This window comes from Nerophis ophidion, linkage group LG22 (genome assembly GCF_033978795.1).
Source record: "Nerophis ophidion isolate RoL-2023_Sa linkage group LG22, RoL_Noph_v1.0, whole genome shotgun sequence".
Taxonomy (NCBI): domain Eukaryota; kingdom Metazoa; phylum Chordata; class Actinopteri; order Syngnathiformes; family Syngnathidae; genus Nerophis; species Nerophis ophidion.
This window is the reverse complement of record NC_084632.1, coordinates 24,165,298-24,183,752: the sequence shown is the minus strand read 5'-3', so window position 1 is coordinate 24,183,752 and position 18,455 is coordinate 24,165,298. Positions and strand designations below refer to the sequence as shown.

General features: G+C 38.6%; 1 protein-coding gene across 1 annotated transcript in view; it reads left to right on the top strand.

Annotated features, from left to right (window-relative positions):
• hmcn1 (hemicentin 1) overlaps positions 1 to 18,455 on the top strand; it is a 245,247-nt gene that overhangs the window by 147,285 nt on the left and 79,507 nt on the right. The window contains exons 40-46 of the mRNA XM_061883572.1: positions 103 to 226; positions 4,231 to 4,406; positions 5,776 to 5,872; positions 8,004 to 8,126; positions 8,225 to 8,380; positions 13,299 to 13,580; positions 13,664 to 13,831. Coding sequence (XP_061739556.1) covers positions 103 to 226; positions 4,231 to 4,406; positions 5,776 to 5,872; positions 8,004 to 8,126; positions 8,225 to 8,380; positions 13,299 to 13,580; positions 13,664 to 13,831 — 1,126 coding nt within the window. The remainder of the gene's footprint in view (positions 1 to 102; positions 227 to 4,230; positions 4,407 to 5,775; positions 5,873 to 8,003; positions 8,127 to 8,224; positions 8,381 to 13,298; positions 13,581 to 13,663; positions 13,832 to 18,455) is intronic.

Below are 18,455 nucleotides of genomic sequence, written 5' to 3'. Positions count from 1 at the left end.
ATTACGTTTTAAAGCATGTGTTGGCCGATAATATCGGCAGTATGATATTATCGGACATCTCTAGATATGAGTAGACAGACATGCTCTCTAACTGTCCCTTAGGTCTTGTCTGGTGGTCGAGTGCTGTCTGTGAACAGTGCACAGGTGAGTGACACAGGCAGGTACACCTGTGTCGCTGTCAACGCTGGAGGAGAACAACAAAGGGATTATGATCTGAGGGTTTATGGTGAGTCCATTGTCATTTATTTTCAGTTTTTTTGCTAATTGTTTTGAAATATCTACCCATACAGTATAAGTTATTACTTCCAAAACAGCTTGTCAAAGTCTTGTCCAAAAATTCCCGGCTGTCTTGGTTAACTGTCAAGGGAACAATCAATTATTCTGTTTTTATTTGGGGACGTCGTTCCTGGTTCGATCACCCATTACTACCAACCTCGTCACGTCCGTTGTGTCCTTGAGCAAGACACTTCACCCTTGCTCCTGATGGGTCATGTTTAGGGCCTTGCATGGCAGCTCCCGCCATCAGTTTGTGAATGTGGAAATAGTGTCAAAGCACTTTGAAACCCATTTACCATCATTTATATTAGGCAAAACAATTTTAACAACAAAGAAATCTAAGAAACCTTACTTCACAGCAATTCACCAATAATCCACACATCTACAGAACGGTGTTTTTTAATACCTCCTTGTCAAACTAATTCAATGCAGAAGACTGCAGTAGAGAGCAATGGTGGGCTGGAATTCACTTCCTCAATTTTTTATCATGGATATTATTTCAGTAACTTTTTGAAAAAGTTTATGACGTTATATATTTACACAAGAATAATGATTGTTTTTTTCTGGATGCGTGCAAATAATGGTACTTTTTTGTTTTTATAAACAATATTGTATTTTTATAGCTATACTTGCATGACAATTGTGTGTGATTAATGTGAATGGACAACATCAGCCCCTCCCAGAGTGGTTTCTTCCATTGTTAAAAATATATTTTGTTGTCTAGATTGCACATCAATATAGCCTAAAAAATGTGTTACATATTATATTTATGTGCTGCATGTCAACAACATAACAAAAGAGCAGAGGTTTGACTAGCAGATGATGTCATGAATGTGGAAGAAATGAATGTCCACACAAAAATCTAATTTGAATAGGGCGGTCTGCAACACTTAAGTTAAAGTTAAAGTATCACTGATTGTCACACACACTAGGTGTGGCGAAATGATTCTCTGCATTTGACCCATCACCTGGGAGGTGAGGGGAGCAGTGAGCAGCAGCGGAGGCCACGCCCGATAATTATTTTGGGGGATTTAACCCCTAATTCCAACCCTTGATGCTGAGTGCCAAGCAGGGAGGTAATGGGTCCCATTTTTATAGTCTTTGGTACGCAGGCCGTCTTAGTAGATCCCCCGCAACACGCCCACTAATAGTGCAAGTATTTTTTTGTTCCTTTGCAATCACTATTTAGCACAAATTCCTAGTGTTTTGCATACCTGGCCAATAAAGGCGATTCTGATTCTGAGTCCGATTCTGGGATTCTGTGGATTTTAGTAGATCAGGCCCATTGTGTTTAATCCACCTCTGGTGTATTTTGTGTAATCTGTTGTTGAATTCAATATGTCCATAAAAAATTGTTTAATAATAAGTTATTCACAGATGCATGAACAACATTCTTCTCAGGACAGTAGGTCTCCTTGTTGTATTGTTTTTTTTTTCAAGCTCCCCATTCTTTGTTTTAATGACAAATTATTATTGACATCATACCAGAACACCAAATCACACTGGTTGTGAGGGCTGAATAGGCTTAGCTTTACAATAAACATTGTCAGCTTCCTGCATGGAGCTGACATGAAGGCATAGCAGTTGTTATACAAGTCCAATCAGAGCGGGTGTCAGTTTGGCAAGAAAAAGACCAGTAGTTTACATACAGGGAATCGTAAAGGCTGTGCATGTGTGTCTGTCCCAGCGCGGCTTTTAAAGCGGACACTGGTCGTATGTCCAATGCAAACATCCACATGGTGTTGGTTTCCTCTGAAAGATCAAGAAGTGCTTGTCCTGAGAAATGAAGGCAGATTTGCTGTGGTAATTGCTACCATTCTTCGGCAGCTTCCTGCGTCTGACCCAGTAATGTTGAGGGCCTGTGTTTGTCCTACCCCAGTGACTTGCTCCCTGTCTGTCCATAATGCAGAGGAAATTGCCTGAAAGCCATTTTTCTCAATCAGGCTACATTTACACAAACAAGGAGAACTATAAAGAAAAATAGTAAACAGAAAAAAACATGCATAAAGACTGCAATACTTAACAGGTAAAGTAAAATACAGTTAAAGCTCCCTTGTGCACCCCCAGGCCCCAAAACAGGCATTACATGTGCTCCTTATGCGACATGATTGATCAGTTTGAAGATTAGTCGTCTAAAATTTCACCAGTTTTTTGTTTAGTTTTTTTATATCATTGCATTTGATTGCGATGGTTGGTTGAAGTTTATTTCGAACATGATAACAGTTTTAATATGGTAGCATAGCATTTAATTTTACAACATGCTCAAAAAGGAGAAGTGTAGAAATATGGGTAAATGACTACAAAAGTACACTTCATTCACTAACGATGTTACAAAAAAGTTCAGTTAGAATAACACATAATGTTGGATATAGAGAATATACAAATCCTTTATTTATTGAATCAAAGATACTGAAATTCCACGACATTGTGAATTTGCAAACAGCTAAAATTATACACAAAGCAAACTATAACCTGCTAATCAAGAATATACAACAATTCTTCTCAAAAAAAGAGGAAAAATATAATCTTAGAGGAAAATGTAATTTAAAACAATTGTATGCACGTACAACACTTAAGACCTTCAGTATATCTGTATGTGGAATTAAATTTTGGAATGGATTACGCAAAGCAATCAAACAATGTACTAATATGATCCACTTTAAGAAACTCTTCAAACTTAGTGTTTACAAAGTACAAAGAAGAAGAACCATGATAAACATTCAGAATCTATTTCATACATACATCCATTCATTCTCAAAATAATCTTACTAATCTCATCATATGAAATACAACTTACTTCACCATCCATCCATCCATCCATTTTCTACCGCTTATTCCCTTTCGGGGTGGCGGGGGGCGCTGGCGCCTATCTCAGCTACAATCGGGCGGAAGGCAGGGTACACCCTGGACAAGTCGCCACCTCATCGCAGGGCACTTACTTCACCAATTATTATTTATTTATTTTTATTGTATTACTTATGGAGTGTATTGTGACTAAATTGAGAACCGGAAGTGAACAAAAATTTTAGCAACTGTTATGTAAAAGAAAAAGGGTTGGATTAAATAAGTTTCTTCCTACTCCTTTTCAAACATGTTGAAAAGAGAAACTGGAAACTGTGATGTATCCTGTTGTATGCTTGTATGTTCCAAATAAACTCAAACTCAACTCAAGGAGAAGGAATAACCAGAGCTTGTTTAATCCTACTCCTTTTCCACTTCATAGCAGTTTCTTACACATACTGTATATGTTTACTTTCTGTTTTCAATTTTCAAGGCCAGGACCTCATTCCACAAGTTCTTAACGTTGTTTCCTACTAAGAGAGCCCAAATTATGAAAAAGAGCGGACCAAAAACGGACCCTTTAGGAACACCACTAGTATAGCTAAAGAAATTGAACAAACGATTACTGATTGCTTCTGAAGTAAACAACATACAGCAACACCTTGGTTACGACATCACTTTTATGAAAATAAATGTGTAACTTCCAAACAGGGGACGACTTAAAGGGCTGCCTTGAAGAGCGCCTCAGTTATGTAAATCATACGTTTGGACTCCAGTGTTCAATGTTTGGGAGCAAGGTTAAACCGTCATTGCAAGGATTTGTCAATGTGTTTACAGTGGTTCTAGTTTCTATACACAACAGGGGTGTGGTGTTTTTAGGAATTTTCTGCAAAGTTTTGCATTGAACTCAGAGCCCGGTATGGTGTCATTCCCAGGCTGGATTTGTCCCTTAGGCCGCTATTTGCATAGCACGGAATTACACTATGCTGAGAGATATTTTTTTGTAATATTTTCCCCATCATATTGCCTGATATGGTAACCAACACACTTCTCATTGTGACACAGTGGAGTTGTACACCAACGCAAACTGATCTCATTCGTCTGCACAGTTATGCGACCAGTGAAAGGAAATTGAATTATATGATTATTTAATAATACTAATGTCTGCCCTAGTGCCACCCAACATCAAGGGCGAAGAGATGAACGCTACTGTGATGCTCGGTAGTCCTGTGGAGCTGCACTGCGTGAGTGATGCCATCCCCCCACCAACTCTGTCGTGGCGCAAAGATGGCCGCCCGCTGTTTAGGAAGCCCGGTCTGACTGTCACGGCAGATGGCAGTTTGCTCAAGGTATGGAATGTACCACAGCAGACAACCCACCTATTCTTCTGCAGATATCTTATGAGCCAGTGTTTTTCAACCACTGTTCTAGTGTGCCGTGAGATACAGTCTGGTGTGCCGTGGGAGATTATCTAATTTCACCTATATGGGTTAAAAATCTTTTTTGCAGACCAGTGATTATAGTCTGTACTGTCTGGGGATCGGCAGACTTACCATGTTATATTCTTCCATATCAGTAGGTGGCAGCCGGTAGCTAATTGTTTTGTAGATGTCGGAAACAGCGGGAGGCAGGGTCCAGGTAAAAAGGTGTCTAATGCTTAAACCAAAAATAAACAAAAGGTGAGTGTCCCTAAGAAAAGGCATTGAAGCATAGGGAACGAAACTAAAACTGAACTGGCTACAAAATAAACCAAAACAGAATGCTGGATAATAGCAAAAACTTACTGTGGAGCAAATATGGCGTCCACAAAGTACATCCGAACATGACATGGCAATCAATAATGTCCCCACAAAGAAGGATAAAAACAACTGAAATATTCTTGATTGCTAAAACAAAGCAGGTGTGGGAAATAGCGGTCAAGGAAGACATGAAACTGCTACAGGAAAATACCAAAAAAAGGGAAAGAGACACCAAAGTAGGAGTGCAAGACAAGAACTAAAACACTACACACAGGAAAACAGCAAAAAAGTCTAAATAAGTCACGGCGTGATGTGACAGGTGGTTACAGTACACCTACTTTGAGACAAGAGCTATAGTGATGCGTGCTTGGTTATGGTTTAAAGTCATATCCAACAATTGCGACAACGACTTTTTAATTGTCAATATCGGCTGCAGAGTTTCATTTTTTTATTGATTTCTGCTGGTGGTGTGCCTCCCATTTTTTTAATCGAAAAAAATGTGCCTTAACTCAAAAAAGGTTGAAAAACACTGTGTAAGCACACTGTATTAAAATACTTTTACAGACACACTTCAGTCTCATTTAGGCAGCTCTAGATTTAAACTTTTTAGCTCATATTTGAGTGGAGACATTTTAGGTAAATATAGTTATACAAGAGACCTTGCGGGAACAGTTCAGGAAAGGTAATTTTCTGTTCAACCTCAACACATTTGGGTTGAACTAGAACAGAGATGACAAACAAGCAGACCATCTCATCTTCCATGAGTAAACTCTGACCTCACAAATGTTCTTCTGGATGAAAAAGTCTCACATGCTCCAACAGCTTGTGGAAAGTGTTCCATCAGAGTGGAATCTCTCATACTGTAGCTGCTATTTTTTCCCCCTACTTCCTGTATATTTATCAATCAGGTGACCCAAGGCTATTGTTCATATTGTGTGTCAGGGTCACAATTAAGCCAACTGATGTTACTGTTTGCTAGGTTGACAGTGCTGAGGTTCAGGACTCTGGCAGATACACGTGTGAGGCCACTAATGTTGCTGGGAAAACTGACAAGAACTATAACGTGAATGTGTTGGGTAAGTTCTGGGTTTTACCTATCTGTGTTGCTGAAAAAAGTCAATTAAAACATTAAAACAATCACGAACGCAGATTCCCTCTGGCTAATATTGTATTTATTTTTAGTCGCAACTAATTGTGCACCTCTATAGCTTGTATTCCGTCGCGTGACGTCTTCCCGGTAGTGAAAAGCAGTGGTGGTCAATCAAACCAAGATAGCAGCGCACAAACTATCTAAGTACACACTTCCTGCAAAAAGTAGATACGAGCAAACAATCAAATTATGCAATGGAAAACGCCTTATACTTTATCAAAAAAAGATTTGTCGAGTAATTCCAAGGATTATCAGTCTTTGGAGTTCCCAGACATATCAAACTATCTTGTGCTCTGAAGTCAGGGGTCACCAACCCATCGATCGTGACCAGTCGATCTTTGGGACCCTGCTGGTTGGTTGCGAAAATATTAGGAAGAAAGTATTAATATCAATATATATATGTATATATATATATATATATATATATATATATATATATATATATATATATATATATATATATATGTATATATATAATATAATATATATAATATAATATATGTGTTATATTTTTCACATATATATTATGTATATTATATGTATGTATGTATAGTATATACAAAACCCAAAACCAGTGAAGTTGGCATGTAAATCGTAAATTAAAAACAGTATACAATGATTTGCAAATCTTTTTCAACTTATATTCAATGGAATAGACTGCTAAGACAAGATATTTAATATTCAAACTGAGAAACTTTTTTTTTTTTTTTGAAAATAATCATTAACTTACAACTTAATGGCAGCAACACATTGCAAAAAAGTTGGCACAGGGGCCTTTTTACCACTGTGTTACATCCCATTTCCTTTGAACAACACTCAGTAAATGTTTAGGAACTAAGGAGACCCATTTTTGAAGCTTCTCAGGTGGAATTATTTCCCATTCTTGCTTGATGTACAGCTTAAGTTGTTCGACAGTCCAGGGTCTCTGTTGTCGTATTTTACTCTTCATAATGTCCCACACATTCATTTTTAATGGAAGTCCACAGGTGTGGACAACAGGCAGGCCAGTTTAGTACCCGCACTCTCTTACGACAAGGCCACGCTTTTGTAACATGCAGAGTGTGGATTGGCTTTGTCTTGCTGAAATAAGCAGGGGCGTCCATGTAAAAGACGTTGCTTGGATGGCAACATGTGTTTCTTTGAGAAAGGCTTCATGGTCCTTAGTACCCATTGAGAACAGACGTTGGCTTGACCACCACGCATATTTCATGAGCCGGACGTGATGTCATGTAAAGCCAAATAATACACAGTGTGAAACCACTCCCCTAAGTTAATAATGATCAACCAAAAATAAACTGCATTTCTTAATATCTTAAATACCATTATGAAGTATTAGGATGAGGTTAAACATGTTAGCAAGCAGAAGCAGTTATACTAATAGCTAAGCTAGCTAGAAACAACAGAAAAAATAAGTATCTAGTAAACTTTAAAAACGTGTAGATTGGAACAAGGAACTGGTTAAAATATTGTTCTGATATTGTTTAACAGATGAAAGCACCAACCAAAAAATATAACAAATAAGTTATTATCAATACAATTACCAAGACACAAAATCAGTATCGGTATTGGTATCAGCCAATCTTACTCACGGATGATCAGAATCGGCATGTACTGGAGGTGGGTGGGTTCATACAAATATCAATATTATCAATACCAGGCAGTATTAGTATAGCGTGATCAGATTTATATTTTTCAGTTGCCTTCAATGTTTATTCTCACAAACATTTGGATGTTTTGTGTTGTGTTGTTGAAATATGTTATTTTGTTTACAAACTCAGGAAAGAAGTCAAATGAGGTTTTTTTTTTATGTGGTTGACATTTTTACATTGTTTTACTTATAAAATGTTGTTAAATAGTGTTTTATTTTGATGATCAACAAATTACGGGCAAAAGTCAGAAAATTATTCAATGATCTTTAAAATTACTGTATATTGGCATTGGTTATGCTGGCCCTCTATTTACTTGGTATGTAATCGATACCAATATTTGCAAAAAGGCACCTGTAAAGTTCCAGTAAGTACTGAACGCCCTCTTTTGGTATTCTGTCGCTACTATAGTCTCTCCCAGTATTCGCGGCTCAGAGGAGGTGTCACCGTTCACAGTCATTGAAGGAAGTCTCATCACACTGGTGTGTGAATCTAGTGGAATACCACCACCCAGTCTGAGCTGGAGAAAGGACGGTATGTATGTGTGCGTTCATGCGTGCATGTGTGTACAGTGACACTAAAAGGCATTTGTGCATCAAGGTAATACAGATTTTTACCTGTCTGCATTCCAGGTGCAGCACTCCGATCCGGCCAGCGAGTCAGGGTTTTATCTGGAGGTCGTCAGCTCCAGATCTCAAGTGCTGAGCGAACAGATACAGCTTCTTATGTCTGTACAGCCTCCAGCGCAGCAGGCAGCACTTCTAAGGAGTACAGTCTCCAGGTTTATGGTTAGTGCAAGTCTTTATTGGTTGTATTTCTTAGTAAAGGATACAGTACAGTAATGGATCCTCCAGCTATTTGCGGCAGCCCCATATGGTCGCTGAATTTTAATTAAAATTGAACTTTTTTGTTGCAGAAATCACATCTCATTCACTCTAAGGGCCTGATCTACTAAGACACAAATACCAGGCGCTAAACAGCATGTGTAAACTATAAAATGATGTCTACTATTAGTGTGCGTGTTGCGTGTGATCTACTAACTACAATTGATAACAAGTGCAAAAGTGGCATTGACCGCCTTGTTTAAATGAGGTTTTTGTGTTTATCCGCAGCTTTCGCCATGGAGACACTAATTTACTGCACATCCATGATATAATGCTTCTATCTTTCCCCTTTTGCTTTATTTTGATACATGTATAACTAGGTATGTCCGATAATATTGGCAGTCCGATATCCCATCCATCCATCCATTTTCTACCGCTAGTCCCTTTTGGGGTTGCGGATGGTTGGCCAATATATGCTTTAAAATGTAATATCGGAAATTATCGGTATCGGTTTCAAAATCAGCGTTATTGGTTTCAAAAAGTAAAAATTGTTATGACTTTTTATAAAGCCGTTGTGTACACGGGCGTAGGGAGGAGTACAGAGCGCCAATAAACTTTAAAGGCCATCCTTTGCGTGCCGGCCCAGTCACAAATAACTATGGCTTTTCACATACACGTGAATACATACACATACTTGCTCAACAGTCATACAGGTCACACTGAGGGTGGCCGTATAAACAACTTTAACACTGTTACAAATATGCGCCACACTGTGAACCCACTCCAAACAAGAATGACAAACACATTTCGGGAGAAACTGTATATATCTGTATCGGTTGATATCGGTATCGGTAATTAAGAGTTGGAAAATAACGGAATATCGGATACCGGCAAAAAAACTATTATCGGACATCTCTATGTATAACTTGTTATGGCCATTTTAGAAGCAGTCCTGCAGTGTATCCACAATGAAACACACCTTTTTAGCATTATGAAAATGTGTCCTGTTTTTAACTGCAAGCTTATGCTGGAATGTTCCAGACACAAGAAAATGCATATTGCAAGAATTTTTTTATATTATTGGAAAAAAAACAACTTACAGGGAGCAGTGAAGCAAGGAAGCAGCAGACTACTCTATGTAAAATAGTGACACACACTTGTGATCACGGCGCCGCTATAAATAATTCATCTGCGTAGGCTTAAAGTAACAATATCACTTTTTGTGGGTTCTTCCGAGGATGTTGTAGTCGTAATGATTTGTGCAGTCCTTTGAGACATTTGTGATTTGGGGCTATATAAATAAACATTGATTGATTGATTGATCACTAATACTTGGTTAAGATTCAAGTCTTGTTGGCGCTTTTTGAATGGTTATTTATTAGATTTTATGGGCCAAATGGTGGAGCTCCCATTGGCTCCACTGTAAGCGGAATTTTACTTACATTTGATTAATATTTAGAATGCATTCATTTTTAAATACATCCGTTGTCATGTTTTTCATAATGATTGTGAATGATAGGCAAAATTCCCAAAAATGTGCAGATCCCCTTTAAAGGGGCTGTTTTCAACATTTACACAGATGTCTATTCTACACAGTACATCCCGCCCTCTTTCGGTTTCTAGTACGTAACATATGCACGTGGATTAGCTTTGGGTGTTGTTAGCTAATAATAGCTGGATAGGTAGTGTTAACTGTCATTGAATGTACTGTATATTTTATCATAACAACAACATGACTGCGAATTGTTAGTCGCTTCACCTGGACTGCTTTTGTATGCTGTGCACACGCTCTCTGCGCATCAAAGGTGGGTAGAGTAGCCAGAAATTGTACTCAAGTAAGAGTACTGTTACTTTAGAGATTTATTCATCCATCCATCCATTTTATTACCGCTTATTACTCAAGTAAAAGTAAGGAGTAGTCACCCAAATATTTACTTGAGTAAAAGTAAAAAGTACGTTGTGAAAAAACTACTCAGGTACTGAGTAACTGATGAGTAACCTGATTACGGCAACAAATAATGCACAAAAACATAAAAACAGCAACGAGCAAATTCAGAGCCAGGAATATCTCTTAAGCAACTAAAACAATAATATATATTAAATAATAGTACATTAAAATAAAATAAAAAAACTTGTATTAGTAGATTGTACAGTACAGTACATATTTGGTACAATTGACCACTAAATGGTAACAACCCAATAAGTTTTCCAACGTTCATCAATTACTGAATAAATGACCAAGTCGAGGTGATCTACCTCATATATACATATACATACACACACACATCATATATGTATATATATATATATATATATATATATATATATGTATATGTGTATATTTATATATATGTGTGTATATATATATATATATGTGTATATATATATATATATATATGTGTGTGTGTGTGTGTGTGTGTGTGTGTATATATATGTATATATATATACATACATACATACATTTATATATACAGTATATAATTTATATTTATTTATTTAGCCATTTTTGTTTACATGTTAAAGGTGTTTTAATGAATATACATGCATGTTCAACACATACATTCCTATATTTCATGAAGACAAGACTATAAGTTGGTGTATTACCTGATTCTGATGACTTGCATTGATTGGAATCAGACGTCCATGTTTTCAAATGGAGGAGAAAAAAAGTTCCTCTTTTCTGTCTAATACCACATGAAAATCGTTAGTTTTTGGCATCTTATTTGTTCAGCTTCCATGTTCGTTTTTAATACACTTTACAAGAAATACATTGGCGGCAAACTCCGTAGCTTGCTAGTTTGTTTGCTCTGGCTTTCGGAGACTCTTATTTTGTTAGCGCAGGCGCGATGCAGCGGCACTTTTATTGTGAAGACAGGAACTGTGCGATCATTCGTTAGGCTTTTGACGGGAAGTACGGTTGAAATAAAAATGTCTTTTTTCCTATAGACTTTTGATTGATTGATTGAAACTTTTATTATTAGATTGCACAGTACAGTACATATTCCGTACAATTGACCACTAAATGGTAACACCCCAATAAGTTTTTCAACTTGTTTAAGTCGGGTCATGTGACCGCCTGGCTCTGTTTGATTGGTCCAACGTCACCAGTGACTGCATGTGATTGGTGAAACGCAGGCATGCGTAGATCCTACTTTGAAGCTCTGTCATTAACCAAAACAAACATTAACAGATCGATTAAAAAAAAGTAGCGCGTAGCGAGCTGAATGTAGATAAATGAAACGGAGTAAAAGTAGCGTTTCTCCTCTATAAATATACTCAAGTAAAAGTAAAAGTATGTTGCATAAAAACTACTCATAGAAGTACAATTTATCCCAAAAGTTACTCAAGTAAATGTAACGGAGTAAATGTAGCGCGTTACTACCCACCTCTGCTGCGCATGCAGGGCTGTCGTAAACACCAATCCTTTTATGTGGGCCAGGAAAACATTTTTACTACTATGCAAACTTGGTAATTGTGAAAAATATAGACCATTTTAACACAAATGTGTTCTGGTAAACCACTAATTGTACCACAAGGTAGCCAATGTGATCTTGTTATACAAACCCTGTTTCCATATGAGTTGGGAAATTGTGTAAGATGTTAATATAAACGGAATACAATGATTTGCAAATCCTTTTTCACCCATATTCAATTGAATGCACTACAAATACAAGATATTTGATGTTCAAACTCATATATTTTTTTTTTTTGCAAATAATAATTAACTTAGAATTTCATGGCTGCAACACGTGCCAAAGTAGATGGGAAAGGGAATGTTCACCACTGTGTTACATCATATTTTCTTTTAACAACACTCAATAAATGTTTGAGAACTGAGGAAACTAATTGTTGAAGCTTTGAAAGTGGAATTCTTTGGCATTCTTGCTTGATGTACAACTTAAGTTGCTCAACAGTCCGGGGCCTTGTTGTCGTATTTTACACTTCATAATGCGCCACACATTTTTGATGGGAGACAGGTCTGGACTGCAGGCGGGCCTGAAAAGTATGGACCATTCAGCATTAATGGTGCCGTCACAGATGTGTAAGTTACCCATGCCTTGGGCACTAATACACCCCCATACCATCACAGATGCTGGCTTTTGAACTTTGCGCCTAGAACAATCCGGATTTGCAGGCAGCATACCCCTTCCCCTTCGAGCTGTCCTGGATGAACTGAAATTATTTTTTCCAATCATTTTGGAACTTGCAAGCGTACTCCTTCTTCTTACTCGTCGTCGCCATGTCTCTTCTTCGTTCTTCTGCTTCGTCTCTGTTATGTTTTTGGACATTACTACTTGCCGTAGTTTTGAAGCAATGCATGATAGAAATCCGGATGTTGTGTGTCAGTGTATTAACGTGTGGGGAGTCCCGGATCTTAATCTTTTGGGGCGGCATGGCATAGCGGGTAGAGAGGCCGTGCCAGAAAACCTGAGGGTTGCAGGTATGCTCCCCGCCTCTTGACATCCAAATCACTGCTGTTGTGTCCTTGGGCAGAATTTAACCCTTGCCCCCGATGCCGCTCAGATTGGTGAATGAATGATGAATGAATGATAGGTGGTGGTCGGGGGGGCCGTAGGTGCAAACTGGCAGCCTCGCTTCCGTTAGTCTACCCCAGGGCAACTGTGGCTACAAATGTAGCTTACCACCACCAGGTGTGAATGAATGATGAGTTCAAACTTCTCTGTGAGCACTTTGAGTGTCTAAAAACAGTAATGCGCGATATAAAATCTAATCCATTATTATTTTAATATTATTTAACCCCGGGGCATCTACTGTACTGTCATGTGATAGCATTCTGAGTAACCACTAAACACATTATTGCTTGAAAGCAGTAATGAGTGAGCCAATGTGTACCAATTCATGTCCTCCTCTCACTTTTAAGTCCGGCCTTCCATCAGACGCAGCGAGGAAGAGGCAGATAACATCATTGTGACAAAAGGAGGTGATGTGATGCTGCAGTGCGCCGCAGAAGGTGTGCCACGACCAGCAGTCACTTGGCTAAAAGACGGACGTCCCATCACAAGCCAACATGGGGCCAAGGTTCTTAATGAGGGGAGGGTGCTGCAGATTAAAGATGCAAAAGTCGCAGATACGGGACGCTACACCTGTATTGCTGTTAATGTGGCAGGGCAGGTGGACAGCAAGCATGACATCAGTGTGCATGGTATGAATCTAATCTAATTTGTGACATTTAACACCAATGTGCTTTAGTTTACTCATCTACTTATTTTCCTCTCTGTTTTCTAGTGCCTCCAACTATTCTTGGTCCGTTTCAATTTCCAGAAAATGTCAGTGTTGTTGTAAAGAATCCAGTTGCTCTAAGCTGTGAGGCTTCCGGCATTCCTCTCCCGACCATCACCTGGCTTAAGGACGGTCGGCCAATTAAAGGGAGCAGTTCTGTTCGTGTACTCTCAGGTAATATTTGATAAGGTTTTGTTGATGCTAGTACGCCTAGAGATTCAAGATTGAAAGTATTTATTGTCACATGCACAATAAGGACATTCTTGCACAAACAAATTCATACTAAAAGTTGTCCACAATGAATACGAAACAATAGAAATTGAGTGTAAATAAAACATAGACAGCTGTTTTACAAGGCTATCATGATCTGGATTAGTGGCTGCAGCTACCGATATTTTTAGTAATCGAATAGGCTATCAATATATTTGTTTGATTAATTGAGTAATCAAATAAAACACACTTTATAGTCTCAATGCGTCTTTTAGGAAAAATTGTTGAAATAAGCAAGGATTTTGCTGATGACCCTTATTCATTGTTCTTATAAATGCACAAAACATTGAAATTTAACTTTCAACATTGGAGCATCACTATATACAATATATATATATATATATATATATATATATATATATATATATATATATATATATATGTATATATATATCAATCAATCAATGTTTATTTATATAGCCCTAAATCACAAATGTCTCAAAGGACTGTACAAACCATTACGACTACGACATCCTCGGAAGAACCCACATAAGGGCAAGGAAAACTCACACCCAGTGGGCAGGGAGAACTCACACCCAGTGGGCAGGGAGAATTCACACCCAGTGGGACGCCAGTGACAATGCTGACTATTAGAAACCTTGGAGAGGACCTCAAATGTCGGCAACCCCCATCCTCCCCCCTCTAGGGGACCGAAAGCAATGGATGTCGAGCGGGTCTAACATGATACTGTGAAAGTGCAATCCATAGTGGCTCCAACACAGCCGCAAGAGTTCAGTTCAAAGCGGATCCAAGACAGCAGCGAGAGTCCCGTCCACAGGAAACCATCCCAAGCGGAGGCGGATGTATATGCTTTTTTCAATTATTATAAACAAATCTGTGTAGCCTCACACCAGGTAATAGATAATAAAAAAAAGAAGAATCAAACTAAACCAAAATACTTTTTGATTAACTATGATAAATTGAGTAACAATGCATTTAACAATTTAACACGTACACATTTGAAAACATATTAATTTGAGGAGTGGTGTTTAATTTTTGGACAAACAACTTGTTAGCATTAGCATACAAACTGTGGATACTAAAGTGTCATTACATGCCGGCATATGTTTGAATAAAACATTCCTTATGCAAATCAAACGCTTAAAGCGCAATAAAATGCTGTTAGCCCCAAAGATATACTTTTAACTTGTTGCTGCTTGTTTGCTGTTATTGAATATGCGGTGTGCTTTCTTGTAATGTGAAAGGGTCATTGATGTGGTGATATTGTGAAATGCCAGCTCCATTTTACAGTGCAAACATTTCACCACATTTACCGTTTTTTTTCAGTAAAAATTATCGAAAAACCCATTACAGCTTCTCTCATCTTCTTTGGGCCCTCTGCTCTCTTTTTCCAACTTCTTTGAGCCAAGTGTTTTGGTACTGTGCTGTTTTCTGCCAAATAAACATAGACCACATCACCCGCACCACAGGTGCATCACTCTCATGTGCGCTTTAATGAAACAGTTTTACAGAAACAATTGTCAAGACCTGTCATAACAGGTCTGAATATATTCAAGTGTTATCTTAGTTTTGTTTATTTTCCACCACCCTTACTTTTTGTTCCACTTCTTGCCAGGCTCTCTGAGCGCTGTTTCCCTCACCTGCCTGTGATTGGCGATCAGGAAACGCACCTGCTTCTGATTGCTAATCAGAGAGCTATATTATGCCAGCCTACTCTGCAGTCAGGGCTGGAGGATTGTGTCTTTGCTGCAAATGCTAAAGTCATTACTGACTACTGTTGCTTTTCTAACCATTCACTTTTGTTATATTGCTGGTGTTTTTTATTTGCACTTCCCTGCTGCACTTTCTCGTACTACTGGTGATTAGTAAAAGACCCTCACCTGCACGTCGCCAACCAACTTTCCCTCTAAGGTGCGCGCTTGTGCAATTGCGCACTGCTCACGCATCTTCTGATCTACTAAGATGCAAATACCAGGCCCTAAACAGCCTGTGCAAACTATAAAAATGTGTTTACTATTAGTGGGCCTGTTCCGTGTGATCTACTAAGACTGCATTTACAATTGATGACAAGGTTATGGTTTTTGCGTTTATCCGCAGCTTTCACTATGGAGACACTCGTTTACTGCATATTCATGCTATAATGCTCCTACCTCTGGCGTTTTGCTATGTTTTGAAACCTGCATAACTGTTTATGGACATTTTAGAAGCAGTCCTGCAGTGCATCTACAACGAAAACACTTTTTAGCGCTATGAAGTTTCGCAGGTTTCTCTGTGCAGGCTTGTAGGGATGACATCGCCTCTGTGTTCAATACCCTGGTATTTAGCAGTGTATAACGGATAAACCACAGAAACCTTGAGATATATATAAATATATATATATATATATATATATATATATATATATATATATATATATATACACACATATATATATATATATATATTCCAAGCGCGATTATGTGACGATATTTGTGGGAAAATTCATTTTTAGTCATGATTTGCCTGAGCGGCTAGGAGACACAGAAAGTAACAAGCGGTAGAAAATGGATTAGAAAGTACAGATTTAAATATATATATGTATATATAAATATATATATATATATATATATATGTCTTGATTGGATTATCCGGAGAATAGTGCTCGATACCGTGGTAGAGCGCAATATGTAGGTGTGGGAAAAAATCACAAGACTACTTCATCTCTACAGATCTGTTTACTGAGGGGTTCCCTCAATCATCAGGAGATTTTAATGGAAGCATTCACATACAATGGTTTATATAGAGCACAGAGTGGGTGGGTACAAGCAGGCGTAGGGTGTGGTGATTGGCTCATGTGTTACCTAGGAGGTGTTTCCGCCTGTGGCGGCATGTTGAAAAGATTTCACTGCGCTTGTTGAGGGATGATAGCTCTGGATGATATATAATAAACAGTTTCTCTTTTAAGCATAAGTTGCATCTTTTATTACCACTGTTGTAAGGTGTGCTGGATGCAAGAATTTGCCATGTTATTGAATATTCAACATTATTGTCTTTGAGGTTCCAAATGTGTTTGCTGAGTTCGGTAGAATTCTGCAAAGTCTGGTTTCTAAAGGAGGCGTTGTGATTATTCCATCTTGTTTTGAACGCTCCTTCGGTTAATCCTACGTACGTGTCGGATGTGTTAATGTCCTTGCGTATTACCTTTGCTTGGTAAACGACTGATGTCTGTAAGCACCTTCCGTTGAGAGGGCAATCAGGTTTCTTGCGACAGTTACATTCATTATTGGTTTCAGAGTCGTTTAGTCTGGGGGTAGGCAGTCCTTTTGCAATTGCTTTGTTGTGGTTTGAAATGATTTGTTGCATGTTATTCATACAGCTGTAGCTCAATGTAATGTTGTTCTTGTTGAATATTTTTCTTAGGGTGTTGCCTTTGGGGAAGTGTTTGTCGATCAGAGTGAGGAACTTGCGGCCGATGTTGGTTGAGACGTCTTTGCTGAATGGCGGATTGTACCAGATGATGTTGTTTCGTTTTCTGCTCTTTTTTGGTTGGTTTCCTGGGGTGGGTTCATAGGTGAGGGTGAAGTTGTATCCGCTTTCATCAAGTGCTTTCTGGTACGGGGGGGTTGCTTGGTCGAATTCAGCTTTGCTGGATGACAGCATCGATAGCCTTTTATTAATTCCGGTAGGTATTCTTTTCGTGGTGGTGGGTGGGTGGTTGCTGTCGTGGTGCACGTATTGGAGTGTTGTGTTGGGTTTCGTGAATGGTTGGTAGCTGTTATTTCTCAGGTTGAAAGTGACGTCGAGGAAGTTGACGGTTTGCTTGTTGGCTTCAATCGTGATCCGTAGGCCGTTTTCTTTGAAGATTTGGCATATGCGCCTGCTTGTACCCACCCACTCTGTGCTCTATATAAACCATTGTATGTGAATGCTTCCATTAAAATCTCCTGATGATTGAGGGAACCCCTCATGAAACAGATCTGTAGAGATGAAGTAGTCTTGTGATTTTTTCCCACACCTACATATTGCGCTCTACCACGGTATCGAGCACTATTCTCCGGATAATCCAATCAAGACATATTCCGCTCCAAATTGACATTTGTTGAGCACTGTACGACGATCCGAAATGGAAAAGTTCAGCATCGACTACTCCACGAAGAACATTCCCATACCCGCGCAGAAGGACTACAAGCAAAGACTCATAGAAAAGACGGAACACTTCCTAAGAAGGATGCGGTGGAAAGCACACTTTTTCCTCCACCCTGAAACAAAAGGAACGCAAAAGGAAACTTACGGATTCAAATCTACCAAGAACCCACCCACAGTCAAGGAATTAAAGGACTTTGAGAACGACATGCTCAAAATGATACAATCAGTCAAATTTAAGCCAGCCCGCAACCCATTCCTCACCAAGCTGAAAAATGACACGGAGCGCATCAAGAAAGTAAGCAACCTCATCATAGCCGCCGATAAAACCACAAACTTCTACAGAATGGACATACCAGAACATAACTCTTTACTGGACAAAAGCATCACCAAATCATACAAAAAAGCGCAACCCAACACTTTACAGAACATCCACCTGGAAAAC